The 22,648-nt window shown below is 38.8% G+C and overlaps 1 protein-coding gene across 1 annotated transcript in view; it reads right to left on the bottom strand.

Annotated features, from left to right (window-relative positions):
* Positions 1 to 2,627: 2,627 nt before the first annotated feature.
* The window catches only part of ARHGEF17 (Rho guanine nucleotide exchange factor 17), a 591,511-nt gene continuing 571,490 nt past the window's right edge, over positions 2,628 to 22,648 (bottom strand). Inside the window, exons 17-21 of the mRNA XM_053708724.1 lie at positions 15,049 to 15,116; positions 11,450 to 11,598; positions 9,440 to 9,614; positions 5,365 to 5,622; positions 2,628 to 3,492 (exon numbers count right to left, since the gene is read on the bottom strand). Of these exons, the coding sequence (XP_053564699.1) occupies positions 3,302 to 3,492; positions 5,365 to 5,622; positions 9,440 to 9,614; positions 11,450 to 11,598; positions 15,049 to 15,116 (841 nt within the window). The 3' untranslated portion in view covers positions 2,628 to 3,301. The remainder of the gene's footprint in view (positions 3,493 to 5,364; positions 5,623 to 9,439; positions 9,615 to 11,449; positions 11,599 to 15,048; positions 15,117 to 22,648) is intronic.

The following is a 22,648-nucleotide window of genomic DNA, read 5'->3' as shown; positions in this document are numbered from 1 at the left end:
AAAGTTTCTAACCAAAAAGTTGAAGCTGCAGCAACATCCGCTAAAGATATAGCAGGTCTAAGAAGATTACCTGAACACAAGTAAGCTTTTCTTAGAAAGGATTCAATTTTCCTATCTAAAGGATCCTTAAAGGACGTACCATCTGCCGTAGGAATAGTAGTACGCTTAGCAAGAGTAGAGACAGCCCCATCAACCTTAGGGATTTTGTCCCAAAACTCTAATCTGTCAGATGGCACAGGATATAATTGCTTAAAACGTTTAGAAGAAATAAATGAATTACCCAAATTATTCCATTCCCTGGAAATTACTTCAGAAATAGCACTAGGGACAGGAAAAACTTCTGGAATAACTACAGGAGATTTAAAAACCTTATCTAAACGTTTAGATTTAGTATCAAGAGGACCAGAATCCTCAATTTCTAATGCAATTAGGACTTCTTTAATTAAAGAACGAATAAATTCCATTTTAAATAAATATGAAGATTTATCAGCATCAACCTCTGAGACAGAATCCTCTGAACCAGAAGAACCATTAACGGAATCAGAATGATGATGTTCATTTAAAAATTCATCTGAAAAATGAGAAGTTTTTAAAGACTTTTTACGTTTACCAGAAGGAGGAATAACAGACATAGCCTTCTTAATGGATTTAGAAACAAAATCTCTTATGTTATCAGGAACACTCTGAGTATTCCTCAAATTCCTTAAATGACAGTTTCAGGAATGGGAAAAAATGCCAGTGAACAAGCTTCTAGCAACCAGAAGCAATAAATAATGAGACTTAAATAATGTGGAGACAATAGTGATGCCCATATTTTTTTAGCGCCAAAAATGACGCCCACATTATTTGGCGCCTAAATGCTTTTGGCGCCAAAAATGACGCCACATCCGGAACGCCGACACTTTTGGCGCAAAAGAACGTCAAAAATGACGCAACTTCTGGCGACACGTATGACGCCGGAAACAGAAAAAAAGTCTGCGCCAAGAATGACGCAATAAAATGAAGCATTTTCAGCCCCCGCGAGCCTAACAGCCCACAGGGAAAAAGGTCAAATTTTAAGGTAAGAAAAAAATGATTTATTCATATGCATTATCCCAAATATGAAACTGACTGTCTGAAATAAGGAATGTTGAACATCCTGAGTCAAGGCAAATAAATGTTTGAATACATATATTTATAACTTTATAAAAAAGTGCCCAACCATAGCTTAGAGTGTCACAGAAAATAAGACTTACTTACCCCAGGACACTCATCTACATGTTGTAGAAAGCCAAACCAGTACTGAAACGAAAATCAGCAGAGGTAATGGTATATAAATAAGAGTATATCGTCGATCTGAAAAGGGAGGTAAGAGATGAATCTCTACGACCGATAACAGAGAACCTATGAAATAGACCCCGTAGAAGGAGATCATTGAATTCAAATAGGGAATACTCTCCTCACATCCCTCTGACATTCACTGCACGCTGAGAGGAAAACCGGGCTCCAACCTGCTGCGGAGCGCATATCAACGTAGAATCTAGCACAAACTTACTTCACCACCTCCATAGGAGGCAAAGTTTGTAAAACTGATTTGTGGGTGTGGTGAGGGGTGTATTTATAGGCATTTTGAGGTTTGGGAAACTTTGCCCCTCCTGGTAGGAATGTATATCCCATACGTCACTAGCTCATGGACTCTTGCTAATTACATGAAAGAAAATGGAGCAGTATTCTGTATTCAAGCAATATAACGGCACTTCTGACTTTAAACATGAAAATATAACTATATGCGGGGGGGGGGGGGGATTTAGCCCCAAACTGTCTTTGGAATCTAGCAACACTTGTTGACAGGAATTGAATTTATGTGATATTTTATGGGAGTATCACTTTTCATATTTTAAAGGCTTCAACAAACTGAAATGCAAACCAAGTGGTTAATGCTGACTTTGTCAACAGTAAAAGCAGATAAAGAAGGAGCAATATTTAGTATCCAAGCAATATACACTGCACTTGTAAGAATTCAATCATCAATAATTTAACTATTTGGACCAACTCTTTTTTTATATGTAGGAAGAATGTAGCCTCTTGAACACCATCATCTCCACAGGAAACAAAAATCTAATCAAGAGGTCAAGAGTGCTGACTTTCTTCTCAGAGTTCCACATGAATCATATTCCAAACAGATACCCTTGGTATGTATCTACAATATACGCCTATTTAGTGCCTCAGTGACAGTTTCTGTGGGATACTCTTCCTTGCCTTTTCACTTTTAGAGGGGATGAAGACTTCAATGTCCTAAAAGGAGCTGGAACTTCCAACAAGACTGTCTCTATGTCAGGTCTGTAGATACATTCATGGGCTTCCAACAAGACTGTTTCTAGGTCAGGTCTGGAGAGACATTCATGGACTTCCAACAAGACAGTTTCTGGGTCACGTCTGTAGATACATTCATGGACTTCCAACAAGACTGTCACTAGGTCATGTCTGGAGATACATTTATGGACTTATGGAGCTATCTACTGTTTGTCCACCCTCCAGTGGTCCTGATAAAGAATAACCCCATGCTCTTATTTTATTAGTTAAACAACCAGATATGATCCTTGTTCTCCCTTCTCTAAAAATAATTAAAAAAAAATTTAGAACACAAGTTTTCACTTGACAATAAATAACATCTTTTCTTTAAAAAATAAAAATAGCCAAAAGAGCTGGCAACACATGAGTAAAATTTGTTAAGCCACATAAAAAGAAGTGTACAAGCCGAACCATTTATCATCCAGTTTGCCGAGTTCCTCGTATTCAGTAACGAGTCATAACTGACATATTTTCATAAAATGCTGCAAATTGAAAATATGGCAGAACCAGATGGAAGTAACCTCCAACCGCCACCTACCAACCAAGGGTTAATTCCAAAGATACCGGAGTGGATATACTTTGAAGGACATTTGTAATCCAAGATTGACAACGATGGTTCCTAATTGCTCCCAGAACATTTTAAATTCAGCTGTAAATATGCGATGATCTTTAAATGCACAGACTAGTTGGTTAGCATGGATTTTGGAAAATATTGATGCTTTTTCCATAATTTTCTTTTTTTGTACACTATACATCTATCTGTTCTTCTGGTACATCCAATTATTGGACATAAAAAGGCCATTGTTTCTAGGCACAGATGGAACCTCTTCACGAAATGCTGCATCACAGCAAGCAAGAATGTGGATGGACATTTGCGCAAGCAGATTAAATATTCGGGACGAGTCAGAGGACAAGCCAGAAACAAAATAAAGAACAGCAGTAACTCATGTCCGTAAAGACCGGATTATCCTCAGACCCTCCAGAGTAGAAGGTGGTTGGTGCTGTCATCCCTACCCACAGTTTCGCTGCTGCTGGTGAGTCTGAAGTCTTCATACCCGTCTCCTCCACTGATGACCAAGATTTTGGTTTTGGACTGATTTATGGGAGAAGGTCGATATCTTGTAGGATCTCTGTTCTCCACATCAGATGATTGGTTATTTCCTGTCAACACATCAGCCAGTATTAAATTAAAGGGATAGAAAAGTCAAAATTAAACTGACATGATTCAGATGGAGCATGCAATTTTAAGACAATTTTCAACTTTATTTTGTTCTCTTGGTATCCTCTATTGAAATAGAATATGCACAAATCCTACACTACCAGGAGCAAGATGGTGATTAATGGCTACACACATTTGTCTCTTGTCATTGGCTCACCAGATTATTTTTAGCTAGCTACCAGTAGTGCATTGCTGTTTTGGAGCTGACATTAACTATGGGCTAGATTACAAGTGGCGTGCCATCGTTAGCGTGGGCACTATATTGCCAGTGTTTACTTGCACACGTATTACAAGTTGAAAGTAAACTCGGCCACATGTATAGACATATATACATTAGTATATAAACTTTGGAGCCCTTTCCACTCAAATACCTGAAAAAAAGAAAAATATTTTTTATTGAATATTAATTTGAATTATGGTTTTTACTAATATTTGACATTCCAATGCACTTCACTTGGAAGAAAATGTTCTTTGTATTTATATATATATATATATATATATATATATATACACATACACACACCTGTATATGTTCACATAGATCTATATATATATAAAAATAGATATTTATAAATAAAGAGCACATTTTAGCCTATCTGAAGAACATAGGAATGTAGAATATTTATTACTCACTTCTGGTAAGCGCTGTAGGTGTAACTTGGTGTCGGGTTAGTGCACAAGAGATAGGTGTTAGTTGTTTTATTTTTAAGTTGTAATTTCCATTGAAGTTAACACAGTAGCAATATCCGAAGTCCTGAAGTTAGCATGCGTCGGCTTTTGATTGCGTAAACCATTTACTTTATACTTGTAATACATGCACTAGCTCGCGCACGTTAAAAGCTTACTTCTGGTGGTGTTTGCGCGCAATCGAAAGAGCCAAATAGAGCACCACTTGTAATCTGACCCCATGTGTTTACTGGGGTTATATACAAGGAGTTATTAGACCATTTTCTTTTTACACTTTTATAGCCCTTTAAGACTACTGGTCTCTTTGCCTTAATTAAAAAATAATATGATGAGATATTAAATAACAAGAATTCTGCAGATATAGCACAACTGACTGAGAAATCTCGTACTTACATTCTATACCCTATGAAAATACTGATGCTAAAAGATTGCTGGTAAAATATTATGTGTGTGACATACTAAATGCAGCAGGGTTAGTGATATGGGGTGAGGGTTACCATTAGATCTGTAAATAGTTTTTTTTTATTGTTCAAAGTCGACCCCAGTTTACTTGTGTTTGATATTAAGTGGTCATAATAATCGAAAAATGACATGTTCTAATTTGTGAGAGCATGTCATTTTTAGACTATTGGCCCTGCACTACTGTGCATTTACCCCCCCCCCCCGTAAAGCGGTTAAACACACAGTAGAAATACAGCTCGGGACTTGCAGAGCACTGCTGGTCCCGAGCAAAAAACACTTTTGATCCAATCAGCAGCGTTAGTTGCACGACTCATGTGGAAGTAGCACTGCTGATTGGATCAGCAGCGGTTTCCGCTCGGGACCAGCAGTGCTCTGCAAATCCCAAGCAATATTTCTACTGCAGTAAATGGCTGCTAGTCTTACAATTATATGGTCTAGCATGTAATATGTTGATTATTATGGCCCAATTAAGTAAAGCACAGAATATGTTGATACCTTTGAGAATTGGAGGTGCTGCCCTACTGATTGGGGTCTCTTGAGACCCCACAGCACATCCTATAACCTCCACTGAAACATTTTCATTGGTAGTCAGTACTTTAGCGATTGTGTTTTATTTACTGGATTTAGATTATTATTTTTTTTTACAAATAATGACAGATACTCACCCTGGTCTTCTGGTAATGGGAAGGTAATATCAAAACCATCTGGTAATTCAACAGATGTGAGAAAGCGCACATGCCCCGTGTGCCCCTGTGACAGTCCCACTGGGATGAGCGGCACTTTCAGGGAATTAGTACTAGTGGTTATTGGTAGGGTAAGGACAACCCCTGCGCTGGTACCAATCCATAGGAGGTCCTTGCAGGCCAGTAGAGCTGTGATTCGCAGGCAAGCGGATTTGTGCTGCCGGATGATCGCATCTGAGCCTGCAGAAAAGCATAAAGAGACCGTTAACAGGGCAGATAATGCTCTGCAGTAATACCTGAAATTTAGCCCCAACTACAACCATATAGGTTTGAATACAGGCAGGCAAAACCTGAGAACTGAGATGGTACACAAATAAAATACCATTAGGAAAAACAAAACAACGTCTCAGTAAAAACTGCAGCATTGTTACAGTGCTGGAGAATGCACTTATCACATATTGCTAGATGCTTTTGTTCACCAATTACAAACTGAAAACAAGGATTTGGCTTCTGATTGGAACTTTTAGTAATATGTGGGTTCTGTGTTTAAAATGGATACAGGAAGCAAAAAAAAGGTGTGGCATTGTAAAGCTCATTTGCATTTCATTACCCAGAAACCCTTGCTCCAAACTGATAGCTGAGGTTTTCTATGGAAAAATGTGCAGTTGGTGTTTACAATGATCTATTGTGTATCACTATAATTAAAGTGGAGGGTTCACCGCACATTCTATTAATAACTTATTTTGAGACTGATTCAGAAACCTTTATTAAAAATAGTTTTCTACCTACCCTCATAAGAAATCAAACAAAGCCACCAAACCCCAGGTAACCAGAGTTTCAATTGAAAATACCGTGCTTCTAATCTGGTGCTCTGGGTTACCATAGCAACATGGTGCTCAGACGAGCAAACACTAAGCCACTAATGATGACAGGTATAAATATATCAAATGTGCGCTCACATCATGAAAATAACACACAAAAATAAGTATATAAAAGGTAGGGAGGGGTTTAACTAAACATTTCTCTCAAATCAATACACTGTGACACTCTAGCAGTCCATCAAACATGGTTAATATATTTTTATTTACCCAGAAAGCAAGTCTACAGCGCCATCTGAAGGACAGCATTGCTAACCATCACTTGATCAGGCAACACACTTTTCAGGATTCAGATAGAGAATACAAATCTAAACAACTTTCCAATTTACTTTTATTTTCATTCTCTTGGTATCCTTTGTTGAAGAAGCAGTAATGCACTACTGGGAGCCAGCTAAAAGCCAATGACAAAAGGTATATATATATATATATATATATGCAGCCACCAATCAGCAGCTTCTGAACCTACCTAGGTACTTTTTAACAAAGGATACAAAGAACAAAACACATTAGATAGAAATAAATTGGAGTTACTTACAATTGCTTGCTCTATCTGAATCATGACAAAAAATTTGGGTTTCATGTCCCTTTTAGATGTTAAAGAGATAGTCTTGTCAAAATTAAACGTTCACGATTCAGATAGAGCATGCAATTTTAAACAACTTTCTAATTTACTCCTATTATCAATTTTTATTTGTTCTCTTGGTATTTTTATTTGAAGAAGCAAGAAAGTAAGCTTGGGAGCTGGCCCATTTTTGGTTCAGCACTTAGGTAGCGCTTGCTGATTGGTGGCTACATTTAGACACCAATTAGCAAGAGCTACCCAGGTGCTGAACCAAAAATGGGCCAGCTTGTTCTTGCTTTTTCAAATAAAGATACCAAGAGAACGAATGAAAAATTGATAATAGGAATAAATTAGAAAGTTGATTAAAATTGCATGCTCTATCTAAATCATGAAAGTCTAGTGACTAGACAATCCCTTTAACATAGAACACAGCATACAATGGAACTTATATTTTTAAAGCTGGTAGATTTCAGATCTATGCTGACAGAGTTATAAAGATGCTATCAAGGGTGCAGATTTACTGGATTTCTTGTTTGCAGACTTTGGTCTTAAGGGAACTCCTCAAATCCATGTCCAAAACATGTCTGAGCAGCAAACACTGCTGCCATAGGCACAGACACACTTCTGAGACAAAGGATATAAAAAGAAATTGGAAGCTTTTTTTATTATTTTTGTATTGCATGCTTTATCTACAAAACAAAGGTTTAATTCTGACTTAATTGGATACTAAACAATTTTTCTTCTTTCATGATTTAGATAAAGCATATACATTTAAACAACTTTCCTATTTACTCCTAATATCAATTTTTATTCGTTCTCTTGCTATCTTTATTTAAAAAGCAGGAATATAAAGCTTAGGAGTCGGCCCATTTTTGGTTCAGAATCTGGGTTATTGGTTGGCTAAAAGTACCCACCAATAAACAAGCGCTATCCAGGGTGCTGAACCTAAAATGGACCGGCTCCTAAGCTTTAAAGTCGGAGGAGAAGCTAACATGGAAGGTACATGGAGTTAGACAAAGAGTCTAACCAAGAAGTCTCAAAGTGCCGGCCCCATGTCCCTCAAGATAGTTTAATCTGGCCCTCCTCTGTTTAATAGGTAAACCATTCATTTGGGCTGTCATATTTTTTTTAGGGTTTTCAGAGGTGTAATAACTGTTCATTCTTCTTGGGATAGATTCTCTGGTTTACTATGTTTCGTTAATAGTATTGCTTAACCTGGGTTTATTTAAAGTGAATGTAAATTTTGATGCTAAAGTGCCGGTTTTAAAAAAAATTGATTAAAAACAGGGTCACTTTAATTCATCAAAATTTAAATTTCACTCGTTGTGAAAAAATACTTACCTTTTAAACTTTACAGCAGCTCCAGCTTCCCCCGGTCGTCACAAGCCATTTCTGACGTTAGAAATGATGGATGGGTCATCCTCCAATCACGGCTACCCCCCCCCCCCCGATTCAACGCCGTGATTGGAGGAAGCCGGATTCCTCATTTTAGACCCAGGAAGAGGCTTTGCGACGGGCGGAGGAAGCTGGAGCGGCTGTCAAGATTAAAAGGTAGGTTTTTTTTCACCACACGAGTGAAATGTAAATTTTGATGAATTAAAGTGCCCCTGTTTTTAATCAAACTTTTTAAAACCAGGCACTTTAGCATAAAAATTTACATTCACTTTAAGCTAGAGTTGCCCTGTAAAAATTTAGACTGGGTGTTGTAATTTTTGGTATTTTCTTGAAGGTTTGTTTAATACTTCTGTACCTTGTACGCAATTGTTCATTTTTCATCCCTTTATTATTTGTCTTCCAATAAAACTAATTTTAAAAAAAAGTGGACAACCCTTTTTGTTTTAATATTCTGGAACCAATTACCACCACAGTCTAGAGTAGACTCTCACCATGCACTGCTTGGATAAATATCATTTTTTATGTTATAGAGTTCCAGAATGATCACTTCACTAGGCATTCACAAGATAAATATAGACAACTGTATACTGTATATCTATTGTGGGCTACAGCTCCCACTACTTGGGTAAATGTCACTTCCAGTTCCTAGTATTTCATGTTCCGGAGCACTTACTCAATTAAAGCGGCCCCCATGGGAGAAGAACAATTGGCCAATGGCCCCAGATATATTGAGCTTGTCACCCCTGGTCTAACCGTTAGTTATTAGTAATGGCTCTAAAAATTTAATTAACTCATTTACATTAATAATTCCGCTCACTTGTGTAGTACACTGCTGTATAATTAAAAAAAAAATTGTATACCCGTCTGGGGTAAATAAAAATGTTCCAATGCAAAAAGGGGCTCCTGGTGAAAAACGATTTAGAAGCTCTGCTCTAAATATCAAACATTTTAACCAGCTATAAACAATAACAAAATGTATGCTTACCTGATAAATAATTTTCTTTCCTGTCCATGAAAGCATTCATTATTGTTGGGAATTCTCCTCCTGGTGGCCAGGAAGATAATTCCCAATAGTAATTAATGCTTTTGTGGACTCTCCATTCAATTGGAAAGAAAAATACAATTAACAACATGAAGTCTTGGAACAAACACTCCCAATGTTATTTAAAAAACGGACTGAACGTTCACAGACATAATCAGCAACAGAGGTCTATGCGTTTACCTGCTAGCATCTTATGCACAGGGGGTGCAATGTCGACTTCTGCCAGCTGCTCAAATGAAGTGGCGTGGTAAAGACGGACTTGCGCACTGCTCTGCAGAGCAATCCACATGCCCAGACAGGAGCTGACCATGCAGGTAACACTGCGATTCTGATCCTGACCAATGTGGAACGTGTGCTGGAACAAAGGATGCAAAAAACAAGTGGTTAAACAAGCTGGTCCAAAAAGTAACATACTGTGATCTGATTCTCAAAACATTGCCCCCATAAAATTCATTAAAGTAAAAGTTTCACATTGGAAGTTTAAAGTGAAAGTAAATCCTAGCGTTTTACAAACGCTAGGATTTACTATTGACACAAATAAAGGGCACTTTCATTCATGAAGTATAAGATACTTCATGTAGAAAGCTCCTTTATTTGATTCAATTGATCGCCGCTCTTAGCTCCTACAGCAGAGCACGGCTAAAAACATTTTTGGCTAAGAGGTTTTCATGGGCGCCAAGCCGGATTTACTGCACGGCTATTGGCTAAGAGGTGAAAACGTCACCTCTTAGCCAAAATTTTTTTTAGCCGTGGGCTGCTGTAGCAGCTAAAAACGGCAATCGATTGAATCAAATAAAGGAGCTTTCTACATGAAGTATTTTATACTTCATGAATGAAAGTCATCTTTATTTGTTTCAATAGTAAATCCTAGCGTTTGTAAAACGCTAGGATTTACTTTCACTTTAAACTTCTGTGAAAGCGATGTACTGAAGCTTGCATGAAGCGTTGCAAAATTATATGAATTAGTAAATAGTACAACAGAAGGTCAAATTAAATACAAAAAAAATTATGTGCAACAGAGGTATTGTCCGTTTTTTAAATGGGTTTCTACAGGGAATTTGACGTGACCAAAACAAAAGCAAAACATGGCAGCAACTTAATTCAATATTTATAAAGATTGCATAATATGTTGTAACAAGGTATTTTTACTTAAAGGGGCATTAAACACTAAATAAATGATAGATATAATGAAGCAAAGGTGATAATAATATGCAGATGACATTTTTAAAATAGTTAGTAGTTTAAATATTAAAGATATAAGTATTCTACTAAGGGCTGGAATACTGTTAAAGCGGACGTGATATTGCAATATCGTGACTGTGTTAGCTTGCGAGCGTATAAAATGTTGAAAGTAAACAAGACCGGAAAAGCGCAAATTAGCACGATTGAAGTCCTCACAAAAAGGGTTAGGGCTAAATAAAAACTTGCCCAAACACAACATAAATACATTAAAATAAAGTGTTTCACTTATATATACACTATCTAATAAAAAGGAGTCATATAAATATTAATTAATTTTTTTTACAAGTGCGCCACTTGTAATATGGCCCGAAATAGGCACAGATATAAATGAGCTGAACATTTTCCCTTTCATATGCTCATGCGCACCTTCCCTGCAAACACAAACTTAAGTAAAGAAATGGTGATGCTCTGAGAAATCTGCAGGCGTGGATAATTGTATGCAGAAATGGCATAAAATATTTTATCAAGGCATTTTTTTTTCATTTTAAAATTATATATAGGATACAAAAGTATGTGTGTTCATTCCTTTTTTAGACTGTGGTGTTATGTCCCTTTAAGAATACCACTTTTTATAGTTATAACTTTCATAAAAACCACAAACCAACTGTACACACTACTGAATCTAGGTTCTTTCACAGTTTTATAGTGATTGGCTAGAATAATAAATACCACATTTCAGCCATATTGTTAATTCCATTCCATAGTACTATATGGCAGCAGTTTTGCAAGGATGCTATACATTAGCAGGAACACTAGATGGCAGCACTACTGTCATGTACTGCTTCAGACATGTAGCTCTTCAACAGAGAATAACAAGAGAACAAAGAAAATTTGATAATATAAATAAATTGGAAACTTTTTTTTATAATTGTAATCTCTAGCTAAATAATGACAGAAATGATTTGTGTTTCATGTCCCTTTAAATGACTGTGATGCTGTGATTATTACCTCTTGGATCAGCGAAGTGGTGTTGAATATTGTGACCCTGTTCTGACATCCGCACCACAGTTTTCCAGAGATGGAGACCATTTTTGTTACTGGACTCCCAGGAGAACCCAAAGAAATGGTTTTGGAGTTCTGGGGGTCCCAGAAACTTCCTATCAGAGAAGAAAATATTGATGTAAAAAAAATTAGAAATGTGCTCAAGAACAATGGGATCATTTAAATCAAGTAACGTCTGAACCAGTAACTTCTATAGGGGGCTGGGGGATTTGATATGTGGAGATGTCGTGAGTGACGTGTGAGGCTGCACAACATTATACTTCAGTGATTTATTTTTTTCAAATATTTTCATAAGGAACTATAAAACTAATTATACCGTTAACAATATATTTATTTGAAATTGTCATACAACGCCCTTTAAAAGGAGAAAAACATTTTCTTTGTTGCACCTAAAAGAGGGCATTTTAATTTATATATTTTTTATTTGTTTTTACATTTGTGCGATGTGTCACTGTCAGCCACTGAGAAATCAGGCCTTAGGCCCAGTTGGCCTTCCAATTAGTTTCAAATTCATAATAACCAGCTTTATTATGGCCAGTAAAAACGTTGTAATCACAAGATACTTCTAATGTCTTGCTGTAGACAAACATATCAGCCGAGTCTAAAGTTGTTAAAAAAAAATGAACAACTTTCTTACTAGACATGCACAGAATAATTTGTTTCGGAAACATTCGTTTTTCAGAGTATTCGCGTGCTGCACTATTTGATATTCGTTTAGATTAAAACAAAACCAATACTGAACATTCATTGACATTTACATTGTTTGTTAAAACTAATGTAAATGTTTTTTTGCTGAGGGGACACAGTGTCACCTGTAGGACTAATAATTACCTATAGCGCACTGGGGGGCAGTGCAAATGCGACCCTTCTTCACAGAGCTCAAGGCCGCGCTAATAGTGACGTGCTATAGGTAAGTATTAAACCTAATTTTAAGGACAACAGATATACAGTGGGGCAAAAAAGTATTTAGTCAGCCACCAATTGTGCAAGTTCTCCCACTTAAGAAGAAGAGAGAGGCCTGTCATTTTCATCATAGGTATACCTCAAGTATGAGAGACAAAATGTGGAAACAAATCCAGACAATCACATTGTCTGATTTGGAAAGAATTTATTTGCAAATTATGGTGGAAAATAAGTATTTGGTCAATAGCAAAAGTTCATTTCAATACTTTGTTATATATCCTTTGTTGGCAAACGTTTTCTGTAAGTCTTCACAAGGTTGTCACACACTGTTGCTGGTATGTTGGCCCATTCCTGCATGCAGATCTCCTCTAGAGCAGTGATGTTTTGGGGCTGTCGCTGGCCAACACGGACTTTCAACTCCCTCCAAAGGTTATCTATGGGGTTGAGATCTGGAGACTGGCTAGGCCACTCCAGGACCTTGAAATGCTTCTTACGAAGCCACTCCTTCATTGCCCAGGCAGTGTGTTTGGGATCATTGTCATGCTGAAAGACCCAGCCACGTTTCATCTTCAATGCCCTTGCTGATGGAAGGAGGTTTGCACTCAAAATCTCAGTATACATGGCCCCATTTATTCTTTCATGTACATGGATCAGTCGTCCTGTTCCCTTTGCAGAGAAACAGCCCCAAAGCATGATGTTGCCACCCCCATGCTTCACAGTAGGTATGGTGTTCTTTGGTTGCAACTCAGCATTCTCTCTCCTCCAAACACGACGAGTTGTGCTTCTACCAAACAGTTCTACTTTGGTTTCATCTGACCATATGACATTCTCCCAATCCGCTTCTAGATCATCCAAATGCTCTCTAGCATACTTCAGACGGGCCCGGACATGTACTGGCTTAAGCAGGGGGACACGTCTGGCACTGCGGGATCCTGGTGGCGTAGTGTGTTACTGATGGTAGCCTTTGTTACATTGGTCCCAGCTCTCTGCAGGTCATTCACTAGGTCTCCCTGTGTGGTTCTGGGATGTTTGCTCACCGTTCTTGTGATCATTTTGACCCCACGGGGTGAGATCTTGCGTGGAGCCCCAGATCGAGGGAGATTATCAGTGGTCTTGTATGTCTTCCATTTTCTAATTATTGCTTCCACGGTTGATTTCTTCACACCAAGCTGCTTGCCTATTGCAGATTCAGTCTTCCCAGCCTGGTGCAGGTCTACAATTTTGTTTCTGGTGTCCTTCGACATCTCTTTGGTCTTCACCATAGTAGAGTTTGGAGTGTGACTCTTTGAGGTTGTGGATAGGTGTCTTTTATACTGATAACAAGTTCAAACAGGTGCCATTAATACAGGTAATGAGTGGAGGACAGAGGAGCCTCTTAAAGAAGAAGATACAGGTCTGTGAGAGCCAGAAATCTTGCTTGTTTGTAGGTGACCAAATACTTATTTTCCACCATAATATGCAAATAAATTCTTTCCAAATCAGACAATGTGATTGTCTGGATTTGTTTCCACATTTTGTCTCTCTTAGTTGAGGTATACCTATGATGAAAATTACAGGCCTCTCTCATCTTCTTAAGTGGGAGAACTTGCACAATTGGTGGCTGACTAAATACTTTTTTGCCCCACTGTATACTAGTAAATTTCATCAGTATATATTAGTTATTCTTTCAATTCTTTAGTGTATTCATTTGGTTATTGAAATATCGAATATTTGTCACAAATTTGAATTTGTGGTAAATTTAATTCACATCTCTACTTCTTATTGCTATTGTTTTTCAAGCCATCATTTGGAAGAGCCAATCTGAGCTTTAGTCTGCAGACAACAAGACTGGCCACAGTTATAAAGTTAGTATAAATGCATTGGCTTCAGTTCTTATCTGATCAATCCAATTAGGGGCATACATGTAGCAGGGTTAGCCTTGAGAAGTCAGCAGGTGCATTTCAAGTTCAGAGAATTAGAAATGGCACAATTGCACGAAAAGGGGGCAAAATAAATAATGTAATTTATTGCAGAGACATTTCATTACACATAACTAAACATTTTATAGAAAAATTCTTAAAGGGACAGTCTACTCCAGAATTGTTATTGTTTAAAAATATAGATAATCCCTTTATTACCCATTCTCCTGTTTTGCATAACCAACACTGTTATATTAATATACTTTTTACCCCTGTGATTAACTTGTATCTAAGCCTTTTGCAGACTGCCCCCTTATTTCAGTTCTTTTGACAGACTTGAATTTAGCCAATCAGTGCCATCTCACTTGTAAATCCACGGGCATGGTCACAATGTTATCTGTATGACACACATGAACTAACGACCTCTAGCTGTGGGAAAACTGCCAAATGCATTGACATAAGGGGCAGCCTTCAAGGTTTTAAAAATTAGCACGAGCCTACCTAGGTTTAGCTTTCAACAAAGAATACCAAGAGAACAAAGCAAATGTGATGATAAAAGTGAGTTGGAAAGTTAAAAAATTGCATTCCCTATCTGAATCATGAATGTTTAATTTTGACTAGACTGTCCCTTTAAGGTGTGTATTGTCCCTTGGCAATAACTTTTTTCCCCCATGTGCTCCTTCGTGTACTTGACATACATTTTTAGAGTTGTCTGTTCCTGGCCTAATGGTGACAGTTTCTTACCTGCTTCTCTCTGATATACTATTAGCTCTCCGTTTGCCAGTGACACAAATACTTGGTTATCAAGATATCTGGAAGAGAACAAGAAGTAAAATAAACCCTTTGTTCTTGAGTCTAGCACCAGGGATTTGCTGGCGCTTTACAAAGAAATTATAATATTAATGAGAACATATGTTTTGTTAATCTATTTTCATTGCCTACATGTAAGTCTCATAGAGCACCTGGGAAGAGATGGGAGCTAGGATATATTTAGAAGCGGGTGTTATGGTGCCTCACAGCAGCATAAAAATACAACTCATGTAGGTAACTTTCAAAAGACCCAATTTTAACGGAAAATATAATTTCTTTAAGGGTGGTGAAAGTCCACAAGCCATTACTGCTGCGAATTATACTCCTGCCCACTAGGAGGAGGCAAAGATTCTCAAAACGCTAAGAGCCCTTAAAAGCCCTCCCACCTCAGTGGTAAACCAGTCTGACGTATAGCAAAGCAAGAAGAAGAAGAAAGGTAGGAAAGGGAAGGGCAAGAAAAAAGAGCATACTTAAACTGCCGCCAGGAAAAGTATAATTAAAACAAATAATGGGCGGGTTTTGTGGATTCTCACCACCATGAAAGAAATTAATTTATAAGATAAGCATAAATTATACTTTCTTCATAGAGTTTGTGAGAGTCCACAAGCCTTTACTCCTGGGAAACTAATACCCAAGTTGTGGATCCCATGAGTAATAAGGGCATGAAAAATTAATTAAAATATATGCATCTTAAAAACCAAGCAACTCTTTTAACTAATGTGCATAGAAAGAGAGAAGCGCTCTACCAGGAACGAACACCAGCTCAGTGGCTTGTTCTATGGCGATTTACCACCCGGAAGCAGCCTCTTTTAGACCAGTGTGCTTTTCACAGAAGAAAACTTTCCTGAAGCATATCAGTCTGATCCTGCCAAGTAAGGTCAGTCCAGCCCCGAAATACCAGGCAATTCTCCTCTGAACAAGGAACATGATAACCCCAGACGATCGTTTCGGCCTCCTATGGGCCTCGTCAGTGAGGTGCAGCCACATTCCTCTAAGCACACTGGGCAAGGAGTCCACGTCTGGTTTCCCCCATCACCCATAGGGAGACTTCCCCAGGGTCATAATAATTTGCATACAAAGAGAGAAGCGCTCTACCAGGAACGAACAACAGCTCAGTGGCTTGTTCTATGGCGATTTACCACCCGGAAGCAGCCTCTTTTAGACCAGTGTGCTTTTCACAGAAGAAAACTTTCCTGAAGCATATCAGTCTGATCCTGCCAAGTAAGGTCAGTCCAGCCCCGAAATACCAGGCAATTCTCCTCTGAACAAGGAACATGACAACCCCAGACGATCGTTACGGCCTCCTATGGGCCTCGTCAGTGAGGTGCAGCCACATTCCTCTAAGCACACTGGGCAAGGAGTCCACGTCTGGTTTCCCCCATCACCCATAGGGAGACTTCCCCAGGGTCATAATAATTTGCATACAAAGAGAGAAGCGCTCTACCAGGAACGAACAACAGCTCAGTGGCTTGTTCTATGGCGATTTACCACCCGGAAGCAGCCTCTTTTAGACCAGTGTGCTTTTCACAGAAGAAAACTTTCCTGAAGCATATCAGTCTGATCCTGCCAAGTAAGGTCAGTCCAGCCCCGAAATACCAGGCAATTCTCCTCTGAACAAGGAACATGACAACCCCAGACGATCGTTACAGTCTTTTAACTAATGTCCAGAAACTATTGCTTGAAAAAACTTTTCTAATAAAAGCTACTTCAGAAAAAAGCAAAAACATAAAAAAGGAAAAGATATGTAAAGAAGAACCAGCACCCATAACGGGGCTCAAACATGCAGCCTTTCCGCTTGTAAAGCAGAAAAACTACCAGCTAGGCAATACTGGAATGGACTCAAGTAGCCGCTTTGCAAATTCGACCAACAGAAACCTCATTCTAAAAAAAAAAAACAGGAAAAAACAAGAGACCTAGTAGAATGGGCAGCAAAATGAAAAAGCTTAAAGGGACATGAAACCCAATTTTTTTCTTTCATGATTTAGAAAGGGAATACAATTTATAATTATAAACAACTTTCTAATTTACTTCTATTATCTATTTTGCTTCATTCTCTTGATATTCTTTGCTGAAAAGCATATCTAGATATGCTTAGTAGCTGCAAACTGCCTTATCCAGATAAGGAAGCCAACAGAAAAGAGCTAAAATAAAACTAAACCTTTTAAGACAAAAACTGAGAATCCAAATAGAGCATAGGCTAAAAAAAAGCAATCTGCAAGATTCTTAGAACCAAAAGAGAAACACAAATTGGTTCTACCACTGGCTTGATCCTGGCTAAAGCTGGAACAAAACTCTAAACGCCAAGAAAGATAACAATCTTCTTGGAAAAACCACCCTAAAGAATTCAAGGAATTCTAAGAGTGCCAGCTAAAACCATGCTTCACACACCAAGAAATAAAGGACTTCCAAAACCTATGAAAAACCTTCCTTGACACAGGTTTACAGGACCAAATCAAGGTCTTAATAACAGAATCAGCCAAAAACTTATCTGCCTAAAAACAAAGCATTCTATCTCTAAACCAAAAAGCTGAGAGATTTGAGAACTTTATTAAATAAAAATGGCCTTAGAGACAGAAGATTGTGGCACAGAGAAAAAGGCAACAGAGAACAACTGAACATCTGCACCAGATTCCCAAACAAAGTCCTGCGAGGAAAGCTATGGCAATCAGAATTACTGATCCTCTTCCAACGACATCCAACTGAAGAATGAAGGTTCCTTTAAATGACGTCACCCAAGATGGCGTCCTTTGAATTCCGATTGGCTGATAGGATTCTATCAGCCAATCGGAATTAAGGTAGGAAAAATCCTATTGGCTGATGTAATCAGCCAATAGGATTGAAGTTCAATCCTATTGGCTGATGTAATCAGCCAATAGGATTGAGCTTGTATTCTATTGGCTGTTCCAATCAGCCAATAGAATGCAAGCTCAATCCTATTGGCTGATTGCATCAGCCAATAGAATTTTTCCTACTTTAATTCCGATTGGCTGATAGAATCCTATCAGCCAATCGGAATTCAAGGGACGCCATCTTGGATGACTTCATTTAAAGGAACCTTCATTCTTCAGTTGGATGACGTTGGAAGACTGTACTTTTTATCACTTTAGTTAAGAGTTTTATGCTACGGCGTTAGCCCATAAAACTCTTAACTACTGACTTTTAAATGCAGTATCAGTCTTGACAGGAGAGGGTGTATCGCTCATTTTTTCCAAGACTCGTAATACCGGCGTTAGGCAAATCCCATTAAAAAGATAGGATATGCAATTGACGTAAGTGGATTTGCGGTATGCTCGAGTCGCCGGTTCCGGTTATCTCCAAAGAGAGGACTGACGATTCAACAGCGTTGCTAAATCCTAGAGCTGCTAAAAGGGAAGCAGCGTACAGAGCCTGAGAGCCTTCGTACTATGGGAGATTCTCAAACCTTTCCGGTGTAAGTAAATATAAAACACCATACATTTGGATTGTATTTGCTTGTGACAAGGATCTCTTGTCTCTCATTTGTTCAACAGGAAGTTTGTCTTCTGTGCCGTGGGATATTGGAGTCTCAAAACCAAAAGACTTTTTATTTTAAAAGACTCTCTGTCCTTTACACAGCACACATACTGTGCCGTTTATTGCTTACTACACCCTTAGTTTATATAAAGGAATATCTCCTTTATGGAGGCCGGACTTTTTAATTTTTAATCTTTGTATGCTAATTCTGTGATTGTGTGTTTTTTTACAGTGTGGCTTTTTTCAGTGTGGTTTTTATATTGTGGTTTCTATGTTTATGCCAATTGTACAGCTTGAAAAGTCTTTATGTTTTTAAAAAAGGTTTTTATGTGTGACTTATGAATTGTTTTAGATGATCATCAATGTGTTTTTTCTATGAAATATAAAAAAAATTTGAACCTTGTTATAAATCCTTCTGGGCTATGTTTTGAACGATATAACATAGCAAACAGATCCTCTATATGAATTTTGATATTTAAGATACCACAGTATCTGTGAGGATTAAAAAGCATCCCTATACCTCTTTGTATTAACTAAATCTAATATTTTTTACACACTATATCAAATATATATAAGCACATTAATTGCACTTTATCTACACTAACTCAGTCACTTAGTTTATATTAAGTTAAAAATTGTTTTAGCGCCACAGATTATAGATTGCATAATCTTCTGGATCTATGCTCTCTTATTCTTTTCAAATTGCATTTATTTTTAGCACTAACCCTTTATGCTTTGACTGCAGTCGCGATAACATAAGCACAAATTCAGATTGTGCTTGGCGGTGCACGTTTACTTTCAACTTGTAATACCCGCAGAAGTGAACATGGGCGCAATATTACTATATCGTGCATGCTAACTTTAAAGCAACACTTGTAATCTAGCCCAAAATCTTTAAATCCTTGAGCAAAAAAACAAAGAACTTCCCTGTACAGAACACACAGAGAGAGGACAGATACCTTTAGAAGCAAAAGCAGCATTTGTCAGATTAGAATGCATTAAATGATCCATACAAGAAACTGCAAAGCTTAGCATAACAACAATAAGCTTGCAAAAACAAAATTTATGCTTACCTGATAAATTTATTTCTCTTGTGGTGTATCCAGTCCACGGGTTCATCCATTACTTGTGGGATATTCTCCTTCCCAACAGGAAGCTGCAAGAGGACACCCACAGCAGAGCTGTCTATATAGCTCCTCCCCTAACTGCCACCCCCAGTCATTCGACCGAAGACAAGCAAGAAAAAAAAAGAGAAACTATAGGGTGCAGTGGTGACTGTAGTTTAAAAAATAAATAAAAAATACCTGCCTTAAAATGACAGGGCGGGCCGTGGACTGGATACACCACAAGAGAAATAAATTTATCAGGTAAGCATAAATTTTGTTTTCTCTTGTAAAGGTGTATCCAGTCCACGGGTTCATCCATTACTTGTGGGATACCAATACCAAAGCTTTAGGACACGGATGAAGGGAGGGACAAGGCAGGAACTTAAACGGAAGGCACCACTGCCTGTAAGACCGTTCTCCCAAAAATAGCCTCCGAAGAAGCAAAAGTATCAAATTTATAGAATTTAGAAAAGGTATGAAGCGAAGACCAAGTCGCCGCCTTACAAATCTGTTCAACAGAGGCCTCATGTTTAAAAGCCCATGTGGAAGCTACTGCTCTAGTAGAATGAGCTGTAATTCTTTCAGGAGGCTGCTGGCCAGCAGTCTCATAAGCTAAGCGTATTATACTTCTTAGCCAAAAAGAAAGAGAAGTTGCCGAAGCCTTTTGGCCTCTCCTCTGTCCAGAGTAGACAACAAACAAAGCAGATGTTTGACGAAAATCCTTCGTAGCTTGTAAATAAAACTTTAAAGCACGAACCACATCAAGATTGTGTAATAGACGTTCCTTCTTTGAAGAAGGATTAGGACATAGTGAAGGAACAACAATCTCCTGATTGATATTCTTATTAGATACCACCTTAGGAAGAAACCCAGGTTTGGTACGTAACACTACCTTATCTGCATGGAAAATCAGATAAGGGGAATCACATTGTAAAGCAGATAACTCCGAAACTCTTTGAGCCGAGGAGATAGCTACTAAAAACAGAACTTTCCAAGATAAAAGCTTAATATCTATGGAATGCAAAGGTTCAAACGGAACCCCTTGAAGAACTTTAAGAACTAAATTTAAACTTCATGGCGGAGCAACAGGTTTAAACACAGGCTTGATTCTAACTAAAGCCTGACAAAACGCCTGAACGTCTGGAACCTCAGCCAGACGTTTGTGCAAAAGAATAGACAGAGCAGAAATCTGTCCCTTTAAGGAACTAGCTGACAAACCCTTCTCCAATCCTTCTTGGAGAAAAGATAATATCCTAGGAATCCTGACCTTACTCCATGAGTAACCCTTGGATTCACACCAATGAAGATATTTACACCATATCTTATGATAGATTTTCCTGGTGACAGGCTTTCGAGCCTGAATTAAGGTATCAATGACCGATTCGGAAAAACCACGCTTTGATAGAATCAAGCGTTCAATCTCCAAGCAGTCAGACGTAGAGAAATTAGATTTGGGTGTTTGAAGGGACCTTGAAGTAGAAGGTCCTGCCTTAGCGGCAGAGTCCATGGTGGAAAGGATGACATGTCCACCAGATCTGCATACCAAGTCCTGCGTGGCCACGCAGGGGCTATCAAGATCACCGAAGCTCTCTCCTGCTTGATCTTGGCAATCAGATGAGGGAGGAGAGGAAACGGTGGAAACACATAAGCCAGGCTGAAGGACCAGGGCGCTGCTAGAGCATCTATCAGTACTGCCTTGGGAACCCTGGACCTGGACCCGTAACAAGGAAGCTTGGCGTTCTGACGAGACGCCATGAGATCCAGTTCTGGTTTGCCCCAAAGTTGGATCAACTGGGCAAATACCTCCGAATGGAGCTCCCACTCCCCCGGATGAAAAGTCTGCCGACTTAGAAAATCCGCCTCCCAGTTCTCTACTCCTGGGATATGGATAGCTGAGAGATGGCAAGAGTGAACCTCTGCCCATAGAATTATCTTTGAAACCTCCAACATTGCCAGGGGGCTCCTTGTTCCCCCCTGATGGTTGATATAGGCTACAGTCGTGATGTTGTCTGACTGAAATCTAATGAACCTGACCGCAGCTAGCTGAGGCCAAGCCTGAAGAGCATTGAATATCGATCTTAGTTCCAGAATGTTTATCGGAAGGAGGGCCTCCTCCTGAGTCCACGAACCCTGAGCCTTCAGGGAGTTCCAGACTGCACCCCAGCCCAGAAGGCTGGCATCTGTCGTTACTATAGTCCATTCTGGCCTGCGGAAACTCATTCCCTTGGACAGATGGACCCGAGATAGCCACCAGAGAAGAGAATCCCTGGTCTCTTGATCCAGATTTAGTAGATGGGACAAATCTGTGTAATCCCCATTCCACTGATTGAGCATGCAAAGTTGCAGTGGTCTGAGATGTAGGCGGGCAAACGGAACTATGTCCATTGCCGCTACCATTAATCCGATTACCTCCATACACTGAGCCACTGACGGACGAGAAATGGAATAAAGAGCACGGCAGGAAGTTAGAAGTTTTGACAACCTGACCTCTGTCAGATAAATCTGCATTTCTACTGAATATATCAGAGTTCCTAGGAAGGAAACTCTTGTGAGAGGTGAGAGAGAACTCTTTCCTTCGTTCACCTTCCACCCGTGAGACCTTAGGAATGCCAGAACAATGTCCGTATGGGACCTGGCGATTTGAAAAGTTGACGCTTGTATCAGGATGTCTTCTAGGTAAGGGGCTACTGCTATACCCCGCGGTCTTAGAACCGCCAGAAGGGACCCTAGAACCTTCGTAAAGATTCTTGGTGCAGTGGCTAACCCAAAGGGAAGAGCCACAAACTGGTAATGCCTGTCTAGGAAGGCGAACCTGAGAAACTGATGATGATCCCTGTGTATCGGAATATGTAGATAAGCATCCTTTAAATCCACGGTAGTCATATATTGACCCTCCTGGATCATAGGTAAGATGGTTCGAATAGTCTCCATCTTGA

This window comes from Bombina bombina, chromosome 3 (genome assembly GCF_027579735.1).
Source record: "Bombina bombina isolate aBomBom1 chromosome 3, aBomBom1.pri, whole genome shotgun sequence".
Classification (NCBI taxonomy): Eukaryota; Metazoa; Chordata; class Amphibia; order Anura; family Bombinatoridae; genus Bombina; species Bombina bombina.
Note: the sequence above shows the minus strand (reverse complement) of the source record. Positions and strands in the feature narration are given on the sequence as shown.